This window comes from Limulus polyphemus, unplaced genomic scaffold, assembly GCF_000517525.1.
Source record: "Limulus polyphemus unplaced genomic scaffold, Limulus_polyphemus-2.1.2 Scaffold6817, whole genome shotgun sequence".
Taxonomy (NCBI): domain Eukaryota; kingdom Metazoa; phylum Arthropoda; class Merostomata; order Xiphosura; family Limulidae; genus Limulus; species Limulus polyphemus.
In genome coordinates this window covers 859-25,235 of record NW_013672427.1, presented here as the reverse complement: position 1 = coordinate 25,235, position 24,377 = coordinate 859, and the positions used below count along the sequence as shown (strand labels likewise).

General features: G+C 32.7%; 1 protein-coding gene across 1 annotated transcript in view; it reads right to left on the bottom strand.

Moving 5' to 3' along the window:
* The window catches only part of LOC106474098 (solute carrier family 15 member 1-like), a 21,989-nt gene extending 3,311 nt beyond the window's left edge, over positions 1-18,678 (bottom strand). Inside the window, exons 1-16 of the mRNA XM_022402481.1 lie at positions 18,464-18,678; positions 16,896-16,979; positions 16,096-16,195; positions 15,138-15,228; positions 11,914-11,994; positions 10,764-10,846; positions 9,836-9,919; positions 9,378-9,467; positions 8,682-8,726; positions 7,583-7,704; positions 7,390-7,471; positions 6,712-6,828; positions 5,348-5,521; positions 3,139-3,353; positions 279-396; positions 57-73 (exon numbers count right to left, since the gene is read on the bottom strand). Of these exons, the coding sequence (XP_022258189.1) occupies positions 57-73; positions 279-396; positions 3,139-3,353; positions 5,348-5,521; positions 6,712-6,828; positions 7,390-7,471; positions 7,583-7,704; positions 8,682-8,726; positions 9,378-9,467; positions 9,836-9,919; positions 10,764-10,846; positions 11,914-11,994; positions 15,138-15,228; positions 16,096-16,195; positions 16,896-16,979; positions 18,464-18,678 (1,718 nt within the window). The remainder of the gene's footprint in view (positions 1-56; positions 74-278; positions 397-3,138; positions 3,354-5,347; positions 5,522-6,711; positions 6,829-7,389; positions 7,472-7,582; positions 7,705-8,681; positions 8,727-9,377; positions 9,468-9,835; positions 9,920-10,763; positions 10,847-11,913; positions 11,995-15,137; positions 15,229-16,095; positions 16,196-16,895; positions 16,980-18,463) is intronic.
* Between the last annotated feature and the right edge of the window lie 5,699 nt (positions 18,679-24,377).

The following is a 24,377-nucleotide window of genomic DNA, read 5'->3' as shown; positions in this document are numbered from 1 at the left end:
GAACAGATGGAACACTAAATGTCAGTAGCCTCACGAGATTAACAAGAAACTAATACCACAAAATGTCAGTAGCCTCATGATATTAATAGGGAATTAACACTACAAAATGTAAATAACCTGATGATATTAATAGGAAACTAACACTACAAAATGTCTGTAACGAGATGATATTAACAAGGAACTAACACTACAAAATGTCAGTAGCCCTTTTAGTGTTTACTATTTTAAGCTTCTTACTTGTTTTATCAAATGTTTTATCCATACAGAGGTTAACTTACCTCAAATGTCTTGTCAGGTGCCACCGTCAAAATGTAACCTCCGCCCATCTTCAACTCGAAACTTGGTAGTTTTACACTAAATTCTGAAGAATTGGCTACTGGCAAATGTAATGAATACCTAAAGGATTTTAAGGAGAGATCGATTTGTAATTAATACTGCTATGTTACAGGGTTTAGGGTGGAGGTATTCATTTCGTAACGAAAAAAACAACTTTAAAATCTCATATCATGCAACATTCACTATCACAAATATTACCGTAAGAATCGCTTTGAAATATATTTTTAATCCAATTACATAAACACTTCTGTAGTTCATTTGTTTTGTTTCAAGATTTGCGCGCAAAGATGATCATGAGCTATTTGCGTTCTTAATTTTGAAGTGATCGACTAGAGGCAAAGAAACAGCCCATCAATATCACCCACTGCCAAATCTTGGGCTACTCTTGTCAGACCAAGTAGTGGCATTTGGCAGTTACTCTTAAAACTCACCCACAAACCAATAGTCTGGCTCGTCAACCACTGGGCCACACTCGGCCTAAGACATAATGTTTTGGGTGATATTTGGGCAAGAAAAGTCATAATGATACAGCCACAGAACATAATGCAGGATAGTTGTTGAAAAGGAACCTTAATATTAAACCCTCAGATTCACAGTCCAGGGCAGCAAATCACTATGTTGTCTGTTTAAAATCAGAGACGTTGAAGCGAATCCTCAGAGTCACAGTCCAGGACAGCTAATCTATGTCGACGTCTCTGATTTTCAACTGACGAAGCGAATCCTCAGATTCACAGTCCAGGGCAGCTAATCATTATGTTGTCAGTTGAAAATCAGAGACGTTGAAGCACAGTCGATTTTCACGAAACTTCTAATAGAAACTAACACTAGTGTAGAAACTAATAGTAGTGTAAAAATGTAATGAGAGGAGTGTTTCCCAATACAAATCTTACCCAAAAATGACTGAAGTGGAATTTGATGTGGTTTGTCACACCGGAAAACTCAAGTACGCACGATTTAAATTGAAATAAGGAGTGTTGCTGTAATAGCTGTTTTCTTCTCCATAACGACCTGAATCCCAACTAGCTTGGGGTAGGCCGATATTTTTGTGTAAGCCAAGAATTTTCACAGCCAGATGGGTGGCTGGCCCAGATGGCAACATGCCACCAAGGCCTTGCCAGGCCCGATCTAGTACTTCTGTCCTTTTTTTATTTATTTTTCAACACAAAGCTACACAATGGGCTATCAGTGCTGTGGCCCGCGGGTATCGAAACCCGAACCACAGATATTTTTTGTATTTAATTGTTTCGTAAGCCTCACAAGTTAAAAATAACTTACATTTAAAATTACGTTTTAGAAATAAGTGTGGGTTCTTCAACTCAAAACGTCCCACATCTAAACTACCATACACTCCTTTTTTATTTCATGTTGGATAATTAGTTTGGTTTTTTTATGATTTTCGCGCAAAATTATACGAGGGCTATCTGCGCAAGTCGTCCCTAATTTAGTAGTGTAAGACTAGAGGGAAGGAAGCTAGTCATCATCACCCACCGCCAACTCTTGGGCTATCTGCGCTAGTCGTCCCTAATTTAGTAGTGTAAGACTAGAGGGAAGGCAGCTAGTCATCGTCACCCACCGCCAACTCTTGAGCTACTCTTTTACCAACGAATAGTGGGATTGACCGACACTTTATAACGCCCCCACGGCTGAAAAGGGCGAGCACGTTTGGTGACACGGAGATAAGTTGGATAAAACAAGGAGGAACAAGACTTTAATCCCGAACCTCTACATATACCCAACATTGTTCATCTACGGCTCTACTGTTGATTTAGCACAAAGCTACACAATGGACTATCTGCGCTGTGAGTAGGATTAGCAAGCTTACCAAAGGAATACATACACTAATATTTAAATCAGTTTCTTCTTTTGTTCTCGTTCAGTTGGTGAATACCTTCCCGTCTTAATTGAAGAGCACTTTCAGTGTCCAATCCTCGAATCTGTTACATTTATCTCAACAAGTACTCAAATAGAAAAATAAATCATTGTTTGGTGTAATTGAAGTAGTCAAGCTCAATAACTACTTCAAACCAAGGGATTTATTTAAAAAATAATAATAGTTTTACTTCCACAAAGAGAAAAAAAAATCACTCCATACTGGCTAATGTGAACAGCAGAACGATAAAAATTAGATATACTCTAAAACGTCAAGAGACAAAAAATAAATAACAACATATACAACACCTATAGGTAAATACCCCACGTGACCAAAGGTACATTTCTTGTAACACGTACACGTTAGTGGTTTGCTTCACGTATTGTCGTGGATAAAAGATGTGTAAAAGTTGTTTGCAATTTAACTGGGAAGATCGCGCCACCACTAAAAGCGTGAAAGATTTTAGGCTTAAACATATAACGTCATTTTTCTTTTTTTTTGAATCACGGAGTTTCACCAAGTACCGAAGGTTTCAAGTAAAATGATTACATTCTACTATTTCTAGAGGGTATAACGGGAATAACTGTTACTTTTAACTGTTTAGATGTAATAAACTACCCAGGTCTAGCTCCTAGGTGCTTCGCCAAATCTTTAGAATCACTCAACTTGCTTTTAAATGTTTTGACAGAAAATCGCTCTAAAGAAACTTAAACACTGTTGATTTCTTTATACGTTTATCCTATGTATATATATTGGCTAAAAAGATTTTTTGATGGCTTTGATAAGATTTTAGAGAAGGCTGAAATAAGTCGTCTAAACACTTGAGAATCACAGCACAGCAGATTCATCCATAAGAATCTCCAGCTTTTACTGACATTTCCAGTAGCGTTCTTACTTCTCCTGACAGTCGAAAATACCAGTACCATACTTACACTCCTGATAATACTCTTGTATACTCTGTACTTCCAACCGCTTCTGAAGTGTCGTATAAAATACTGGAGTTTTGGATAGGTAATTCGTAGTCGTTTGGTCCACTTAGCTTAAATGTGCCATTGTTTGACACCAAAGTGTTCAAGTTCGATGGAAAACTATACAAAATTCGAATATTTGAATCCCCATTCTCTGGTTTCTCCAATGAATCTGTAACCTATGAATAAAAATGAAACTTGGAGCTTAGGGATGTTGCTAACTTCATATTTACTCTACGAACTATCTTAACTAAAAGGTGTATTATTACTGAGAAGAGTGTATATAATAATACCTGAACCACACCAAATATACTATATCCAGTGCCGACGAGGCTTTTCGGTGATACTCTTTAGACTCGCTGGAATACAGCAGACATAGTAGTGGCTGAAATGTTAGCAAATTACTTGACAACAAGTCAACCGTTACAATGTGAACTGGATTAAGTCGGTGAAATGTAATTTTTCATAATTTTTTTATTTCAGTCACAATACATCAGAATTAGGATAAGGAGTATTTAACGTTATATCATTTATTTATTTAACAACATATATTATTAATTATTATTTTCTTGCTCACTATTCAAAAGAACCAGCGAACCGGCAAATTGTTCTTGTTAGAACTTGTGTACACGTTATTGAAACTGTTAAAGTAACAATGTTTTTTAATTACGCTGGGGCGGAACCTTTAAATATAAAATCTCTAAGAACCTTATACAAGAAGTTAAAATTCGCTTATGTGGTGAAAGATCCCCCAAATCGGACTTTACTTACCAGGTTTACCATCACAGATATTTGCCACATTAGTCACTAAACGCTGTATGTAGACATGGGCCAAGAAAAAAAAATGGCTGCCGGATTCAATCTATTACTCTATGATGTTTATAAATAAATGCTAAAGTTGAGTTATAGACTTATTTGAGCACCTAATTGCTATTATCGAGTGTTTCACTGCTTTGTGAGACTCCCAATATTATTGAAAAGTGTTGCTAAAATGGAGAACTGGAAACTAGCTAAACAGTCAAAGTGTTCGTCTTTATTTTTTCTTTTCCCACGTTAGCCAAAAAATGTGTGAGGATTTCGCAATGGCTTTAGTATGACAGAAACGAATTTTAAGAGCACTTGGTAATAGGCTGTTACTAATCATTTCAGTGTTTAGTATGAACTAAAAAAAAATATAGTTCTAGTTTAAACAATGTTATCATTACCCCTCGATGTTAGCTTTCTAATGGAAATACGGTGTTCCTTTAAAAAGATTAAGTACATAGTGAAAAAGAAATTATTAGCCAACAATAGATAAACATTAGATGACTGTAACATGCAGAATACTGAATGCTTTGTACACTATACAATCGGTGTCTTTAGGGAGCCAACCCCTATATTATGTATGAAGTGAAGGAGTAAAAAAATAGATCAAAACACATAATATTAAATTTTACTACACACATTCTTAGAATACGTTAACTTTCAGTCAGGGTAAAAAAACGTCACAAAACAAGTAATAAGAACATTTTGTAAATATAAAATGATGAAGGGATGTCAGTGCCAAAAAGAATACAAACATAAATATAGGGATGATACAGCTATACCTTTTTTTCATATGTTTTTTCCTTACTGTAGGCTCCTCAAAATTAAGTCCCAAGAAGTCAAAATTATCATATATTACCATTGAATTATACAAATATTCACTTGTTAACCTACTTCAATAAAATTGTTTAAAAAGAAAAGTAGGGAAATAAGTAATAAAAAAATTGTAACAATTAAGTATTATGTAGGAATAGCAATGCCAAAAAGTACAGAAACAAGGTAGAGATGAAATGTATGAATTCAGGTTTTAATAAAAGTATTTAAATGGCTAATAATAATAATAATAATAATTTACAATGGCTAATAACCGTAAGATTGACTCGGTACTTACTGGCTACTTATGTACGTTTTTTTTGTATTTTTGTGCATTAATCCCTACCTTGTTTCTATATTTTTTTGGCATTGCCATCCCTATATTATACTTATATATTAACAGTCTCAACGGGGTGTACTATCCTTGATATGAAACAGTACAAACCTAATATAAGTAATAATAGGAGCTCAGAGATCACCAGGATTATTTAATATAACGATGCCTTATGTACTCTAGTGGTCAGAGGGTATCTGATATTTAAAAAACATAACTGACCTGGTGTATTAATAACTTAGAAAGGTCAGAGGTCACCATCAGGACGTGTATGCCTTTACTTGCTGTCTGGATAACATAATCGATTGATGCCAGCTGGACTTCACATTCTCCTGGTGCAGGGGTGAATGTCAGGTTGTGCGGTACGCCTGACTTGATATCCTTTACTACATACATCTAGAAATAGTTAAGATCAAATTGAGGTCATGATATAATTTTTAAAAAAATCTAGACGAACACAATGAAGAAAATGACACGATATGAATTACATTTACATTAATACAGAATATAAAATAAACAATTATATTTATTGCAATACACCTCTAATTTCTCGTATGACAAAAACATTAGAATTTCGTTTTCTTATATCGCATAGCGCCACCTATACTCGTTTAATGTAAGCTTTCCTGTGCGATTTTAGCGCCACCTAGAGAATGCCAGAATGTAAATTAAAGTGTTAATTTAAGTTCTACTTTTGCAGTCTTAGTTTACGCTAAGCATTTAAAACGAAAACATAAACAGACAATAAAGCACTATTGTGTCATTTCTTTTTCGTTAAATCTACTAACTGAAAAAAAAAGGTCAAGTAGATACAATTAGAATACTGTAAGATCCTTAGAATGTTATGTTTGAGTTCTATTGAATAAAAATAAACATTTCTGTGACAAAAATTTAACAATTTGCTTTAATTTTATCGAACAATATGAATTTTATTTCAAAATAACCTTGTAACTAATTCTATGAATTTTTCCGAATAATTACATCATTTTCTAAATGTATTAGTAAAACATTAGTGTCATCTGTACAACCTTGAAAATTGAAAAATAGCCGCCAAAAATTGCTGGTATAATTGACCTTTAAATGAAAATAGTGTAAAAAAAAAGGAGAAACCAAATTAAGTCACAAATTTAGTCTTACGAAATCTAAGTAGAGGAAGCCAAACCTCTTGATTATAGAATGATAATACTAACACAGAACTCTGTATGGCATGAAAGGTAACACGTAGAAATTAAAATTAGTAGTTATTATGTTATATTATTATAAAGTTATTAAAGTTTTCCTGGTCCATTTGATAATTACGTTCTTTAAAAAGTTAAAGTTTTACCTGTTTCAGTTAGTAATTATGGTCTTTAAAAGTTATTTTTAACAGGTTCACTTAGTAACTATGTTATTTAGAAAGTTAAATTTTTTCCTGGTTCACTTAGTAATTATGGTATTTAAAAAGTTAAAGTTTTATCTGGTTCACTTAGTAATTATGTTACTTAAAAAGTTATTTTTACCTGGTTCATTTAGTAATTATGGTCTTTAAAAGTTATTTTTACCTGGTTCACTAAGTAATTATGTTCTTTAAAAAGTTAAAGTTTTACCTGGTTAAATGCTAACTTGGTTTCCAGTATATCACTTTTAATGCTCACAGAGCATGGAGCTGTGTTGATCAGCGCCACCTGGCTGAATCCTGACGAAGGAATAACGGGCAAAGTATTCTTTTAGGAAATAAATGAAAAGAGTGGAATGCCAGTTTTTAAGTGTTTCACTTATAATTTTTTGATTCAATAAAATGATTCACAACTTAGCATTTAATAAATTGGTTATCTAATGAGCCCTGCAATAAACAAGCACATTTTATGAAAATTACGTGTTGGCTGGATTGTTTTTAGTTACTATTAGTATATTTTCCTAAGCCCTCAAAATATCCTATCCATGTAAAGAAAGCAAACCCAACTGTTTCTAATGAATCGCTAGATAGACAAAACCATTTTATTTGAGCACAATCGGAAATTAATAATTATTATATCGAATAAATTAAAAATACGAGTGTATATAACACGATCAAATTCCATAAACTAATCTGAAGAGGAAAAAACTGCTGGACAGTTATTATGACTTGAGATTGATATTACCTTGTGAGTCTAGAGAAAACATACTATTTGTAAGTTGTATTTTATTATACTCTTACATTTGGCAGTTCGTTTTTGTTTGTTTTTTCTCCATTCAAACGCAAGAAAATTTTAACAAATCTAAATTCAAACACGCAAAAACTTTACCTCAATTCTGATCTGTAGGAACCCAGCAATCACAAAAGATATAGCAGTTAAAAGTCCACCAAGAGTGATTCGCTGAAGAGGTCTGTAGAGAGAAATTATCCTGGTTTATATTTATTTACTTGAAACTTAAATCTATATCCATCTAATAGCCAGTTTATCTCTTGCATAAAGACAAAATACAACGTGTTCTCACCTGATCAAAAGGTTACACTTGGCAAACAGTGGGTAAATAATGTATTCAAAAAGTGGTATGAATATGATTATCAAAAATGGGTTGATAACCTGCATCTGGTCAGGCTTCATGATGAATCCCCCCTATTTAAACCAAACAAAGAATAGGTAATGAGATACACAAAATGACTCTTATATAAGATTATTAATTCGAAGACTCCTTAAAACGTAATCATTCTATAATCTATCATATGTGCCTCACTTTGTACACATAGTCTTGATATAACTTATAGTTCTGGTTGTTTTGCTGTAATTTATGTTGAGATTTTTGTTCGTTACTGGTTATTTTGATACAATTTATGCTGAATTTTATGTATATTCCTGGTTATTTGATATAATTTGTGCCCAAATTTCTATATATATTTCTCAATATTTTAATATATGATTTATACTGAAGTTTATGTATATTCCTGGTTATTTGATATATTTATGCTGAATTTTATGTATATTCCTGGTTATTTGATATATTTATGCTGAATTTTATGTATATTCCTGGTTATTTGATATATTTATGCTGAATTTTATGTATATTCCTGCTTATTTGATATAATTTGTGCCCAAATTTCTATATATATTTCTCGATATTTTAATATATGATTTATACTGAAGTTTATGTATATTTCTGATAATTTCGATTAACTGATACTAAAGATCTTTAGACTTGCTTCTTACTATAAGGTGTTTTTATATTCCCGTTATGAGTAGTTTCTGAACTTCACATTTTTTACTATTCAAGGTAACATTACCAGCTGTGCATTTGCATCATTGAACAATTTGAAATTTATTAATATTTACATTTTATTAACTAAAATAATGATATACAAACACTATTGCAGCTATCTCTCAACTAATAAAAACACTGTTCTGAACACGAAATTAAAAGTAAAAATTTATTTTCAAAAAAGTTTACTATTTCTAAAAATCCATGTTTCGTCAGTTCATAGTTAGAATTCTTAACACATAATAGTGTTGGAGTTTATAAGAATAGGTAACTCCAAATGGCGTTGAGGTGCTCAGTAATAAGGTCTTAATTTTACGTAAATATTAAAAAATTTGCTCACCAGTTGCCCGTCCATTTGAATAGCTTGCAGTGTCCATCTAGAGCCCTGAGTATTTAAAAAATTCAAGAAATTTACAGTATTGTCAACATGTATTGTGAATTTTTTAATTATGCTTACTTTGAAAAACTGTCAAGCTTACATTCCTTAAATACTGTAAAATTGCTGAAAAACTGTAAAATTAATTAAGACAAGATAAGCGGTAATGGCGGTATTTTTTTAGTATCTTAGTTAAGCCCAATTTCCTGAGTGTTTTAGTCTAATGTCCATATTTAATAAGCTAGCTTTATAGATATTTTTTTGGATTATATTAATAACTGAACTGATTTGTAAATATATATTAAATAACAAAAAGCTTTGAAACGGGTTGGACATTTTATGATGTTCTGTAAAAGGACGACGAGGTAAGCAGAAATGGTTGTGTTGCAAGTAAATTCTCCATCTTAAAATATTATAGATGTCTAATACAGAGGGGAAAACTGTTGTAATGGCTACTGCATTCTTTAAGAAAACAAAGAGGTTTATTTAATACAGTTTAAAAAAAGTTTTAATGCAAAATATTCTGTTTTAAAACTAGTTTAAGTTTAAACAATCTGAAGACATATTGTCAGACGCGAGTATAAAATTGTATAAAAAGATGTCAATAGAGGGCACTGCCTATATAGACAATTTGTGAACAAAATAGCTTAGCAGTTTTACCTGTTGATCATAAAGAGCCCAAAATACTGGGAGTGGAATGAACAGAAGTAATACCCACAATATAGCTTTCACGTCTTCAATCAGTTGAGTCTGGAATGTATAACATGTAAAATAAGCCTAACACATATAGTTATTAAAGCTGTGAGATCAGAAGAATGGATTGAAGCAGTGTTTCATTTCTGTTGAAACATGTTTTACATTCTATTTTATTTTTTACGACCGCCAGGTTTGCAGTAGGAATTGATATTAGACTGACATAACTAACTATATTATCTCTCTCCAGCCCCATCACACATATTAGCCTAAATAACTTTCACACTGATCTCTTTCAAAACTCAAAATCCCCACCATCACCCTCCAGCATGGATCCGGTACTTTTTAAATGTAAATCAAGCGTTACGTTTAAATGACGTTGATTTTTATTATCATCGAACTATATTAAACTATATACTACTTACGTCATACATATCATCAGCATAGTTCAACCAATGATCTTTCGTTATTCCTTCTGATCTAGCTCTGATTCGTCGTTTTAAGGCATGCTGAAAAATAATGAATGATTATGAATGTAACTAAAAAACTAAAGTGTTTTATATTATAAAGTGATTGCAATAATACAAAAACAACTTTAAAATATAATATTTTCATATTAATGTTTTCGCACATCACATTTTAACTCGTAGTTTTTGATCATTCAGTAAACAGGGCAGTTTAACATTACGCACATCATCAAGTTAACATTTCCAAAAGTCTGTAAACCATTTAGAGATTCAAAAATTACTCTAGGTTCGCTTGTAATACGAGTTTCAAACCGCCGTATTTTAGCCTTAACTCTTGTGTTTATAAAACAACGTTACGACCCTCTATTTGCAGTCTTTGTTAGGCTTAACATGTAAGAATAACTTTTAAACTAAAACATTTACTGTATAAGCTTTACAAAAACTGCTGAACAACTGTCTCTTCTTGTTAAAATACAGAACGTTTCATGTTAAAGAAGTAGATTGTATATTTAAGATAAGGTTCTTCATATAGTTGTTTTTAAACGAGCTAGCTGAGTAAGTTTTAACTGATATCAACATTTGGCAGTAAAGAAAATCAAAAACATTTCTCGGATGTTCATATACTTCTGAAGTTAGATATTTATATATGTTTAGGTTAATCTTTCATCAATAAACATAGACTGTAGTCCACCGATTAAAACTTGATTAATTAGAAGTTAGTAAATGGTAAAGTTGTCTTTCATAGCGTTTTATTATTGATCATTTTACACTGTGCTTAAGTACAGATCAGTTCGGACATAGTAACTATTAGGCCACGACCAGACCCTATTGCAGAGGTACTTAGCTCACAATACGGATACCTACATAGCAATAAAATAATACTTACAATAATACATTTCACCACTTTGATCAATATGTTTCCTTGCGGAGGAAACATTTTGTACAGAGGACGCCCCACAATGAATAAAACTGAAATTATATTAAACTCATGTAAGTACATCACACAAGCGAAACAAGAAGAGTAAACAATATAGTAAAATTGGCTATCATTGTAATATAATATAAAGCATGTTAATCAAGCGAAACATGAAGAACTATTGTACGACAAATACCATAAAATACACTGTCAATTTGTTTGTTTGTTTAGAATTTCGCTCAATGCCGCTAGAGGACTATTTGTGCTAACCGACCACAATTTTAAAATGATAAGATAAACTAGATGGAAGACAGCTAGTCGACGCTGCTAACTCTTGAGCTACTCTTTACCAACGAAAACTGGAATTTACCGTCAAATTATAACGCCTCCATAGTTGAAAGGGCGAGATGTTTATTGGGTATTTCTCTACAAGTAAAATATGACGATGGTAGAATATAATCGCGTAATGAATGGAAAGCTGTTTTAAACACTATAAAAACTATGATTTAATATATCTTATTTGACAAAAACAAGAAACGTAATAAGAAAGGAAGTGAAAAAAAATACTGTAGCTTTTAATGTTCGAATTTGGTTGGATCTGGTTAAAGCAGCAACCCATCAAGACGAGATGTTAGTTCTAATCCAGTCATACCTCTTTTTCTTGTACTACTTCATAAACTTGCTAGTTTAGAATTCTTGCGCAAAGATGAACTACAGAAAAGTAGCTATTCAACAGCACCCACTGCCAAATTTTGGTCTACTCTTGGCTGACGGAATAGTGGGATTTGATCGTCACTCTTGTAGTGTATTCAGGGGCTTTAAAGTGCGGACAGCGTATTCACATATTCCGAACACGCTAATCAATGAGTCATACCTGGCCCCGAATAATAAAGGCTTTGATCATAACTGATCTGTATTTCTAGTTTATCCTTACTGAATACTAAATTCTATACCATAGTTGGAAAATTTAATATTTGATATTGTATAACAAGTGTTCCAATAATGGATTAAAATTTTTTGGTAAGAAAATTGAAATCTACTTTAAAAGCAATAGTATATGATATATTTACAATGGAAAAATAATAATGAGACAACATCAAAAGAACGAGAAAGTACTTACTTAAGGCAACGACCATCAAAACTGCAGGGATTCCGAAAGCCAGTGAGTAACACGTATCATCTCCAAAGCATGTTACGTCGGCTGAAAAGACACACAGTAAATAACAGTCTCAGCTTTTCTAAAAAAACAGGTATAGCTATGATTTAGTATTTGTGTTATGCACATCAGTAAAGTTACAAAGACAATCAGAATTATCTCTTCCAAAAGAGGATGAAAGGTTTGTAAAAGAACAAATATAAATACACACACGTGAGATTATGGGGAAACATAATTAACATTTTTCTCTCTGTTAAGATTTCGAGGTGCTGCCATCAGTAAAGTAGACTATTCTGTTAAGATAGTTTTAGACAATTAAGTTTAGGCCTAATGTTATTCATTAATACAATGCAGGCCCTTCTATTTTACGCTACCTTTTGATAAATTAAGCTTCAGGCTAAATTAGCTTTTGGCCAATTAATGTAATCGATACAAAGTAGACCCTTCAATTTTAAGGCTAACTTTTGACTGATTAAGCTTAAGCCTAACGTCAGCACTTAGTATAAAAATAGGCCATTCTATGTTAACTTAGCTTTTGACCAATTAAGATTAGGCCTAAAGTCAGTAATTTATAAAAGTATGCCTCAGTTATAAACACAAACAAAACTGGAAGGCGGAAAAATACCAAACCATTCGTAAGAGCAACTGTTTGCTGTGTGTTTCATTTATTTTGAAATACTCTTCATATAAGATATGATCTTGTAGACGTAATAAATTTTATTCCAAAATCAAAAGAATTAAGTTCAACATACGAATTACTTACGTAAAACAGAATATAAATTAATTTATTATGGTCTAATGTACATTAAAATTAAAATATTAATTATCAGTATAAAAATGAATAGATAATTTTAAAAGACTAGACCTAACGTTAATAGTTAGTATAAAATAGGCCATTCTCTGTTTAGTTAGTTTTAAACAACTAAGCTTAGGCCTAATGTAATTAATTGTAACAAAGTATGCCCTTCAATTTTATGTTAGCTTTTCACCGATTACGCTTAGGCCTAACATCAGTAATTAGTAAAAAATGAGCCACTATGTTAAATTAGTTTTTGACCAACTAAACTTAGGCCTAACATCAGTAAGTGATATAAAGTAGGCCTCTCAATTTGAAGTTAGCTTTTGACCAATTAAGCATAGGCTTAACGTCAGTAATTGATATCAAATAGGCTTCAGTTATAAACATAAGCAAAAATACAAGGGGAAAAATACGTAAGCATTCGTAAGAGCATCTCTTTGCTTTGTGTCCGATTTCTTTTGAGGTAATGTTTCATATAAGCTATGATCTTTTAGGCATAATAAATTGTAGTGCAAAATCAAAAGAATTAAGTTCAACATAAGAATTACTTACATAAAAACTTTTTTAAACTGTTTAATTAAGGTCTAATGTACATTAGAATTAAAAATATTGATTATTAATATAAAAACAAGTAGATAATTATACAAAGTTATAACTAACAAAGACTAGACCTAACGTGCGTATTTAATAAAAAATAGGTCATGCTATGCTAAATTAGTTTTTGACCACCTAAACTTAGGCTTACCGTAAGTAGTTGAACCAAAGTAGACCCTTTACTTTTTAGTGTTTTTATTTTGACCAATTAAGCTTGGGCCTAACATCAGTAATTAGTATAAAATAGGCCATTATGTTAAATTACTTTTTCACAAGCTACGCTTAGGCCTAACGTCAGTAAATGAGACAAAGTACACCCTTCACTTTTAAGTTAGTTTTTCACCAATTAAGCTTTAGTCTAACATAATTAATTAGTAAAGAATAGGCCATTTCATATTAAATTAGTTTTTGACTAAGCTTAGGCCTAGCGTCAGTAATTGATATAAAGTAGGCCCTTCAATTTGATGTTAGCTTTCGATGAATTAAGCATAGGCCTAACGTTAGTAATTGATATAAAATAGGCCTGTGTTGTAAATACAAGCAAAAATGCAAGGCAGAAAACTACGAAAGCATTCGTAAGAGCAACTATTTGCTGTGCATTTGATTTTTTGTGGGGCAACCTTCATATAAGATCTAATCATGTAGATATAATAAAATGTATTCCAAAATTTTAAAAAATGTCCAAAATATGAATTACTTACAAAATACTTATTATAAACTGTTTAATTAAGGTCTAATGTACATTAAAACTAAAAATATTAATTATTAATTTAAAAATGAATATATAATTATACAAAGTTATAACTAACCAAGACTAGACCTAACATCAGTAGTTAGTGTAAAATAGGCCATTCTATGTTAAGTTAGTTTTAGACAATTAAGCTTAGGCCTAATGTTATTAATTGTAACAAAGTATGCCCTTCAATTTTAAGTTAGCTTTCACCAATGAAGCTTGATAGTTAATATAAAATAGGCCATTTTATGTTAACTTAGCTTTTGACCAATTAAGATTAGACCTAAAGTCAGTAATTTATATAAAGTAGGCCTGAATTATAAACACAAACAAAACTGGAAGGCGGAAAAATACCAAACCATTCGTAAGAGCAACTGTTTGCTGTGTGTTTAATTTATTTTGAAGTACTCTTCGTATAAGATATGATCCTGTAGACGTAATAAATTGTATTCCAAAATCAAACGAATTACTTACGAAAAAAAAAATATGTTATAAGTTATTTAATTAAGGTCTAATGTATATTAGAACTAAAGATATTAATTATTAATATAAAAATGAACAGATGATGTTACAAAGTGATAACGAACCAACCTTAGACCTAACATCAGTAACTGGTATGAAATAGGCCATTCAACGTTAAGTCAGTTTTTAGACAATTAAGCTTGGGCCTGACGTCAAATTTTGATATAAAATAAGTTATTTTATGTTACATACGATAGATATGTAAGTTTGTGTATATTTTGTTAACTAAAAGTGTTTAATAATCTTTATTGTAAAACATCTTATATAAGGAATTTAAATATGTAACACAATAACAGAACATAGTTAAAGACGTGATACTATAGAAAAGACAGTACAGTTACAAAAGGAATATTCAAATGTTTTTGTAATTTAAAGCTACAAAAAGCATTTTCATGTTAATACAGAATTTGTTGTTTTTTTGCGTTTATTACATTAAAAATAATACAATTTATACTAATATGGTTTTTAAAACAAATTTAAGTTATTTAGAATGTGTAGAATCACACGTTTTACTAAATATATATCAAAATCTATTTTTACCTCTTAAAATTGGAGTCAAAAAAGTAGACAATAAACTTCCGGCATTGATTGATAAATAGAAAAATGAGAAGAACCTCTGAAGGTCACGTTCCTTTAATAAATAGAAAAATGTATAGTTAATGCATAGACAGAGTATGCGCGCGACAGTCTATGTTATGCTTTTCTACCAACCATTTAACAACCAGTAAAGTAATACACAGTTAGGTATCAGAAATTACTTTTTAAATCCACTAATAACCTGACGTAAAAAAGATAATGTAAAATAAACTGAACGTGTGCATTTTTGGAGAAAGGATTAAAAACCATTTCTCTCTATGCCGTCATTTTTGTATACATATTGTTTATCTTTAAATTTTTGTTACGCTGACTAGAAACCGACTCTCTATGTTTATTGTCTTCCAATGTGACTGATTCCTTGTTGAAGGTCTTAACGAAGTATAGGTACCTTTGTCAAGAACCTGTCTTCCCAATGTATGGAGTTGAAATTTTCTTCTTCCACAATTCAAATTGAACTGGCAAGAAATACAAAAAATAATGTTTCTACAAAAAGGAACCGACATTTCAGTTGGAATTTCAAAAAGAACTGTAACCGAGTTTCAGTAAGTACTGGTTAGACTTCAACCCTAGACCAACTCACTCGCTGTGTATCATCAGGAGAAAACTCCAAACGCGGTGAATATTTAGGAATTTTTGTATCTTGATTTAGGTAGATCAAGTATATATTCAAAATATATACTTTATCACAGCCTCTCATAGGATTCTGGATCTCATGTATGCTTATGTTCGTCTTCATTGTTCTGTAATTATGCGCTTATGAAACATCAATGTCATACACAATATTCTTTAGTTGTGAATCCTAAATAATTTTTCTTGTGCTAACTACTGCTATGAAACTATAAGATTGATAGCAGAATCAAACAACTTTTTTTAAGTTTAAATTTGAAAATGTTAAAGTTACCTGTCCTGGACCAAACTGGTCTCCACCGAACGCTGAGACACATGGTTTAATACCCCCGGTTCCTGCTGCTACCATGAAAAGTCCTATCATAGATATCACCCTGTACGAAAGACAGTAAGATACAATCATTCTACAGGCAAGATTTTGCTCTCCAGTTGGTGTTACAAAACTTTTCTTTCCACAAGACATACCCATGGTGATTATTTGCTCTCGAGATACGACATTACAACTGTTTTCCTTCCGCAAGACACATTCATAGTAATTATCTAATTGATGTTTACAACATAACAACACATTTCCGCCTACAAGACATCCCCATGGTGATTATTTACTATGGTTACAACACTATATTTTTTCCTCCACAAGATATGCCCATGATGACAGGGCCGATTTCGATCCTCTGAGGCCCCATGTAATACTGCGATGCTGGAAGCTTCCTTCTTTGGGGCTCTAGGCCCCTATGTAATTACAAGGGCTGCTCCCCCTCTAAATCCGTCAATGCATAGTAATTATCTATATATGGTTAGTCTTACTAGATGATTGAGATTTTCAAACACTTTATTCTGAAACGTGTTGTCTATTGTTAAGCAGTGACTTTGTAACTATTACCTATTGTTAGACGATTTGGAAACTTCTGTCAGTAAATTGTATAAAGTTTTTTTTTTCTTCGATGCTCACAAGCACTTGATGTAACACTATGTTTAATTAAAATTTTGATTGAATTTCATGAAGATTACATGACGTACTAAAAAAAAGAATATAACATTCAAACTTTGGAGAGTGTGTGTGTGCAAACTTACGCCATTGGTAGAAAGTTGGGAATGGATGCCAGGGCTAGAACGATGTTACCCACTGCGTGCAATATAGAGATATGCAGAATCGTCCTAGAAAAATAAATAGGGAATTAAGGAGTTGAATATTCACAAATCTTTAAAAAAAGATAGTAAAACATTTTAGTATTATTTGAATATCCGAGTTTTCATTTGAGTCTACTTAACAATAAATTATATTATTTGCTAATACTGTTTATATTTTTTCTGCTGAGCCAATACACTTTTCTGTGACGTTATTTGACAGAATAAACATTTGAGTGATGCGTGTAAGAAAAAAGCGTATTACAAATTCAAGTAGCAAAGTATTACTTCAGAGTTTACATCAGAATTAAAATAAGATAAAGTTGTTGGGAAAAGATCTTGAATAAAAAAAGCCTGAATGTTTTATATTTGGCATAAAATTAAAATGAAATACAAGTTAAATAAGTGTAAATATTCCAAAGTGAAAACAACCAGGAGAATCAAATAGTTATTGTAAGAAATCTCAAATTTTAAAGTAAAGTTATTTGAAATATTTAAAGTTGGTTTATACTGGAAACAGTAAAGAAACAGCAACGTAACGTAGTAGTGTTAACAATATAACCGACTTAATAACGACAAAGAATAGGAAATCAATACTACTGTTTTCGTAAACTAACACTAAAAAGACAGAAAAGGTAAAAGAAATACCTAAAGGAATCTTAAATCTTGAAGCTGAGATTGTACTGAGGAAGAAAAGTCAATTTAAATACTTATTATTTTTTAATTAGGAAGCACTTTTATAGAGTGATTTGATCAACGTAAAAATTGTCTGAGACTTTCTGTTTCAATAATATCATCAGAATGCATAGTCACCAGCATCCCAAATTACTGTTAAATAAAGCAAATTGATTTCATGAAAAGGCTAAAATCCGGTCCTCGTTCACATTAAACATTCGAAATGCGTCCAAGTTCGTGCATCTCGCGAAATTCCAACTTAAACATTGGCATGGAATCATTTGTGTTTGCATTTTCCCGCTGTGAATATCCGATCCACTAGGCAGTTTTAACCGACCTACCAAATACAAGGTAGAAATTGAAATAGATAAAGAATGAATAAACTTAGAAATAGAGCTTAATTGTTTGTTACCCGTTAATGTGATACTCTGATGTTTTGTACTAATAAAATTCAATAAAAATATGAAACTTTTTGGTTCGACATCTAAGATCCGAACCTCGGAAGGTAGCTTATTCTTAATCACCAACTGATTGATTTAACCCTAAACACATAAAAACGTTTAAAACTTCATGAGCACAGCTACATATGTGGTTGAGGGGGGGGGGGATCTATACTACAGTTTTTGAATATTCTTCAATATAAAGTTTAATAGAAACTAACAATTGTTACAAGTTCTGAAATTGAATTTTCAGAGTGAATTTTTATCCGAGTTCGGAGTAATTTAAAGTGTTAAGAATTTTGCTCTCCCCCCCCCCCCATTACATGTAAGAAGCAAACGTAAACTGAAATATAGAAAGTTCGTTTCCAGCGTAACTTGTGGTTTGCACACTGTCCTTACTTGTATTTCCCCAACAATGAATCTGCTAATATTGCACCCAAAATAGGAGTGAAGTAACAAGCCATAGTGAAGACGTGATAAATCATTGTTGCACTGTCGTCATCGTAGAGAAGAATGTTTATCAGGTACAGCGTCAATACGGCTGAAATGATAAAGCAACAAGTTATGTTAATCACAAGGCGAAACAAGAAAATGAAGAAAAAGTGTGTCTGCATGGCATGTGTGTAATGGGTAACAAAATCGTGTAACAGTGAAGTTGACCAAAACACTCCTTAATCAGAAATTCGGTAATGCACAAAAATCACCGACAGTTACCAAATGTTCTATATATTTGGTCGTGCCTTATATAGAGAGGAGGGGGTAGAGTTTTGTTGTATAACCATATTGTTACGACAGCGGGAGTTATGTGACGCTAGTAACTCGGCATATTCTCGAACGTTCACATCCCTTCCTGGAGTCTCGAGAGGTTACTAGATATGCGGTATTCTTGTATATATAAGCCGCCAAGAAGTGACGGCAACAATGTAATGTGTAATTGAACTGCAGACAGAGATAGATATGGACAGTTGAGTCGAGCACGTGAGACGTTCGTTGTGAATTATAGCGTTTGTTATAGCTCGACTGTGGAAATTAAGTGCATTGCAAAGTTGTATTCAGAAAGAATAAACCAGTTTTATTTAAGAAAGGACTTGTGTCGCTAAAGTTTCATCGGAAAAATTTTTTACAGGAAACAAACCAACGACCAGAGACGTAACAATATGAATATCATCTTCAAACCAGCTTTGAACTTAGATACCTTTTTTTTTTTATGATGGATCGTTTATCTAACTGTCTGCATTCATGGGTACTTTAAAATAAATGTAACGTGACTGTGAGGCCACCTCTATCAGAAAAAACAAAGCATCATTTTTCCGTGCGTGCCAGTTAACTTTATAATTGGCAAGTCCTCCAGTATTTGTGCAATCATAGAGAGAACTTTGGACAACAGATCACATACTCAATATTCATAACCCTAAATAGCCTTGGAGCTTCAAGAAAGTTGGTTAATAAGTAAAATAAACAAAAAGCCGGTATCAGAGAGAAAAGTTAATTTACAATCACGGTTTTCGTGTAATAATAATAATTAATCTCACGCCATAGTTCTGCTTTACTTAGCAGTAACTTGTTTTGTCATTAATCACGCCATCTTTCTATCTTTGTGTTTAGAAATATTTTCTTCAAAGCCAAATTAAGTGAAGGTTAATTTGTCTTATTCTATTGGAAATAAAATAATTTAAAATAGATCATACGCATTTGAATAAATTTATTATCTAGTTTTACTTGACTTTCTCAGATAAAAATTTCGTAGCTGTATGTTCAAGTGTTAAAAATCAACTCACAAACTGAAGAAAAGAATCAGGAACTAGTTCCTTTAAATCATTACATGTTGCAATCTTTATCACGAGAATTAAAACAACGGTTTAATATTCGCTTCACAAGAAAATGTTAAAACTTTTAAGTGGTAGTTTAATGCATTGATTGTTTTACATGGCACGATATTTGTTAAATTGAAGTCTATACATTTTATTCTACGTATTATTGAGTATTGAAGAAAGGGGTAACAAATATTTTCTCTGCCCATTAATATTTTAGCAACTGATCTCTTGTTACTGTAGCTGTTAATTTTCGAATTGTTACATTATATCAAATTAAGTTATGGAAAGTCCAAGATCAACCCACTAATGTTACACTTAAAAAAGTGTCGATGTGTTGTACTTAGGAAAGAGTCGGTGTAACATATTTACATGTGTTGTACTTATGAAAGTGTCGATGTGATCTTTTTACATGTGTTGTACTCAGGAAAGAGTCGGTGTAATATATTCACGTGTTGTACTTAAGAAAGTATTGGTGTGATGTACTTACTCATATTGCACTTATAAGGTATCAGTGTGACCTACTTACCCATACTACACTTAGAAACATATCAGTGTGACCGACTTACCCATGTTACACTTAGAAACATATTAGTGTGACCAACTTACCCATGTTACACTTAGCAATATATCAGAGTGACCTACTTACCCATGCTACACTTAGCGTGGGAGGCGTTGAATCCCTTCTCCACCAACTACAACCCCCTGTATAACTGTGGTATATCTAAAGAAGGGTTGCATCCCTTCTCCACCTACTACAACCCTCTATATAAATGTGATATAATTAAAGAAGGATTGCATCTTTATCCACCACTACAACCTTCCCTATAACTGTGGTATATCTAAAGAAGGGTTGCATCCCTTCTCCACCTACTACAGCCCTCTATATAAATGTGATATAATCAAAGAAAGATTGCATCCTTTATCCACCACTACAACCTTCCCTATAACTGTGATATAACTAAGGAAGGGTTGCATCCTTTATCCGCCACTACAACCCTCTATATAAGTGTGATATAACTAAGGAATGGTTGCATCCCTTCTCCACCTACTACAACCCTCTATATAAATGTGATTTAATTAAAGAAGGATTGCATCTTTATCCACCACTACAACCTTCCCTATAACTGTGGTATATCTAAAGAAGGGTTGCATCCCTTCTCCACCTACTACAGCCCTCTATATAAATGTGATATAATTAAAGAAAGATTGCATCCTTTATCCACCAGTACAACCTTCCCTATAACTGTGATATAACTAAGGAAGGGTTGCATCCTTTATCCACCACTACAACCCTCTGTATAACTGTAATATAACTAAGGAAGGGTTGCATCCTTTATCCGCCACTACAACCCCCTGTATAACTGTGATATAACTAAGGAAGGATTTCATCCTTTATCCATCAACTACAACCCTCTGTATAACTGTAATATAACTAAGGAATGGTTGCATGCTTTATCCACCACTACAACCCTCTGTATAACTGTAATATAACTAAGGAAGGGTTGCATCCTTTATCCGCCACTACAACCCCCCTGTATAACTGTGATATAACTAAGGAAGGATTTCATCCTTTATCCATGAATTACAACCCTCTATATAACTGTAATATAACTAAGGAAGGATTTCATCCTTTATCCATGAACTACAACCCTCTATATAACTATAATATAACTAAGGAATGGTTGCATCCTTTATCCACCACTACAACCCTCTGTACAACTGTGATATAATAAAGGAAGGATTTCATCCTTTATCCATGAACTACAACCCTCTGTATAACTGTGATATAATTAAGGAAGGGTTGCATCCTTTATCCATCAACTACAACCCTCTGTATAACTGTGATATAACTAAGGAAGGGTTGCATCCTTTATCCACCACTACAACCCTCTGTATAACTGTAATATAACTAAGGAATGGTTGCATCCAATATCCACCACTACAACCCTCTGTATAACTGTGATATAACTAAGGAATGGTTGCATCCTTTACCCGCCACTACAACCCTCTGTGTAACTGTAATATAACTAAGGAATGGTTGCATCCTTTATCCATCAACTACAACCCTCTGTATAACTGTAATATAACTAAGGAATGGTTGCATCCTTTATCCATCAACTACAACTCTCTGTATAACTGTGATATAACTAAGGAAAGTAAAATAAAACTTCCAGTAATGTACTTCTATTTTTATCTCTCTTTTTTTTTGTTTCCATTAATACATTTTTATCATCCCCTTCCTCCTTCTGCGTGCACCAATAATGATAATGCAATTTCTTGATCAACCCGTTCAATATTACGTCTGCCTATATATACAAAATATTTTGATACGCACGACAATCATTATTTATTCATTTATTTTAAATGTGTACTGTATGTTATATCCTGAACGTACATTATAGTTTAATATCTGACTAACAACACAGGTAAAAGAAATGTAAAAATAAGTTTACAAAACACCCGGGAACTTAATGTGTTTTATTTCTAGTGCTGCTAATTTCGAAATTTACATGTACACAAATTAAAATCTGAAACAATAAATACTTAGAATAAATTTACATATTCACAGTGTAACATTTTAAAATGTATGCAACTAAATAATAAGTTTGTTATTAGTACTGCGCATGAATGATAAAACCTCGTAATAATACTGATAATAATCAAATCATGCCATTCTTTACTGACCCATTGTCGGTTGAGTCTGATGCCTGAATATGTAAAAAAATTTTAATTATACGTTATTTGTTTATGTCACTGCCAACGAGGCTTTCCATAGATCATCAGTAGAAAAGCCTTGTTGGCAGTGCCTTGTAACAGCTGGATGTAGTTAAATGCTGATATGTATTCTTCTCAGCCGTACTGAGACAATGAATAATAAAGCTACTTAGTTAATATCAGCCTTTTTGTAATGTAGTATCACACAAGTATTACGTGCTACGCCAACCAAGGAATTCTACATCATAACGCGCTTGCTTACGTAGAGTCCTGTAAATCAGTGCTGGAATTGTGTCTACTTAAGAAGGGGAATGCCATAAATATAATGAAAGAATTGTCTACTATATTGGTACACTCATATATATCATGAATTTAATTACCTCATTAATTAGATCTAAATTAAGATTTAAATTGTTTTTTGCATGAAACAAACATTAAGACAAACTAAAAACCAACATTACTAATGGTTGTTGGAGATAATGTGTCGCACAGGAAAAATCCGGGGATCTAAGAGTAGGTTTTCAGAGTCGCTGAACCCAAATTGGGAGTCGGATTTTGTGTTCCTGACCCCCCTCCTCCTCCTTCGGGGGCGCAATGTTTTAACTGTATTCATAGGTACCATAGGTGGGTGTACTAACGGTGTTTGTTGATCTAAGAGTAGGTTTTCAGAGTCGCTGAACCCAAATTGGGAGTCGGATTTTGTGTTCCTGACCCCCCTCCTCCTCCTTCGGGGGCGCAATGTTTTAACTGTATTCATAGGCACCATAGGTGGGTGTACTAAAGGTGTTTGTTTCCGGGTACGGGCCTCTCTTGGAGTAGCTATAAAAGTAATTGGGAATACTAGAGAAGCGTGATAGGTTCCTCTGTTAAATACGAGAGCGAAGCGCGGATTATTTATTCTAGCATCATTAACTAAAAATGTGTGATTACGAAACAAACGGGTCTTATTTGGTTAAGTGTTTAACTTTAATAGAGGTCACCAATTGATTAGATGTTTAGCTTTAACAAACAGTCAGCTTTTGGTTAGCTTTAATAAACGGTCAATATCTGATCAGTTGTTAATTCTTATCCAACGGTCAGTATTTGGTCAGGTGTTAAGCTTTAATTAACAAATGGTCAATATATGATACATTTATGTTTACATTAAAAGGATAAGATTAAATAAAAGTTTCCTTGATATAAATTACGTTAAAATTCAAAACAGATTCTCGTTGGGACACACAACATACAAAGGACAAATATTCTTCAAATTCCAAAGTAACTTTTTTAATATAACGCTTATTTCGTAGCCCGCAAATAAATCCAGCTCCTTGTTGCTTCTGTCCAATACACAGTTTGGTACTTGATGTTAAAAAAATTCGAAAATCAAAACCGACAAATATAGAAATATTTTCCAAAATCATAAAGAATAAATATAATAGCAGATGGCACTGTTTTTTACTTTCACCAGTCAAGCTTAGTTGTTAAAAATAATAAAGATAGGCAAATGGAGATTAGAACGTTTGCTATTCAGTTGCTATTTTCTCAGCTCTGTTTCATGCATTATTTCCAGAAATTGGAAAATGTTATCAGTAATATCAAAGCCCCTATGTTGCTAAGACGGCTCACTTCCCATCACCCACACCCCTCTCCAGTGGCTCAGTTGTAACTCTGAAGGTTTATTACGTTAAAAACCAGATTTCGATACCTGCGATTGGCACTTCACAGATAGCCCATTGTGTAGCAAACAAATACTCCCCATTTCTGCGAGCTTAATGAAACTTGGCGTCCCCTTGTGGATCAAC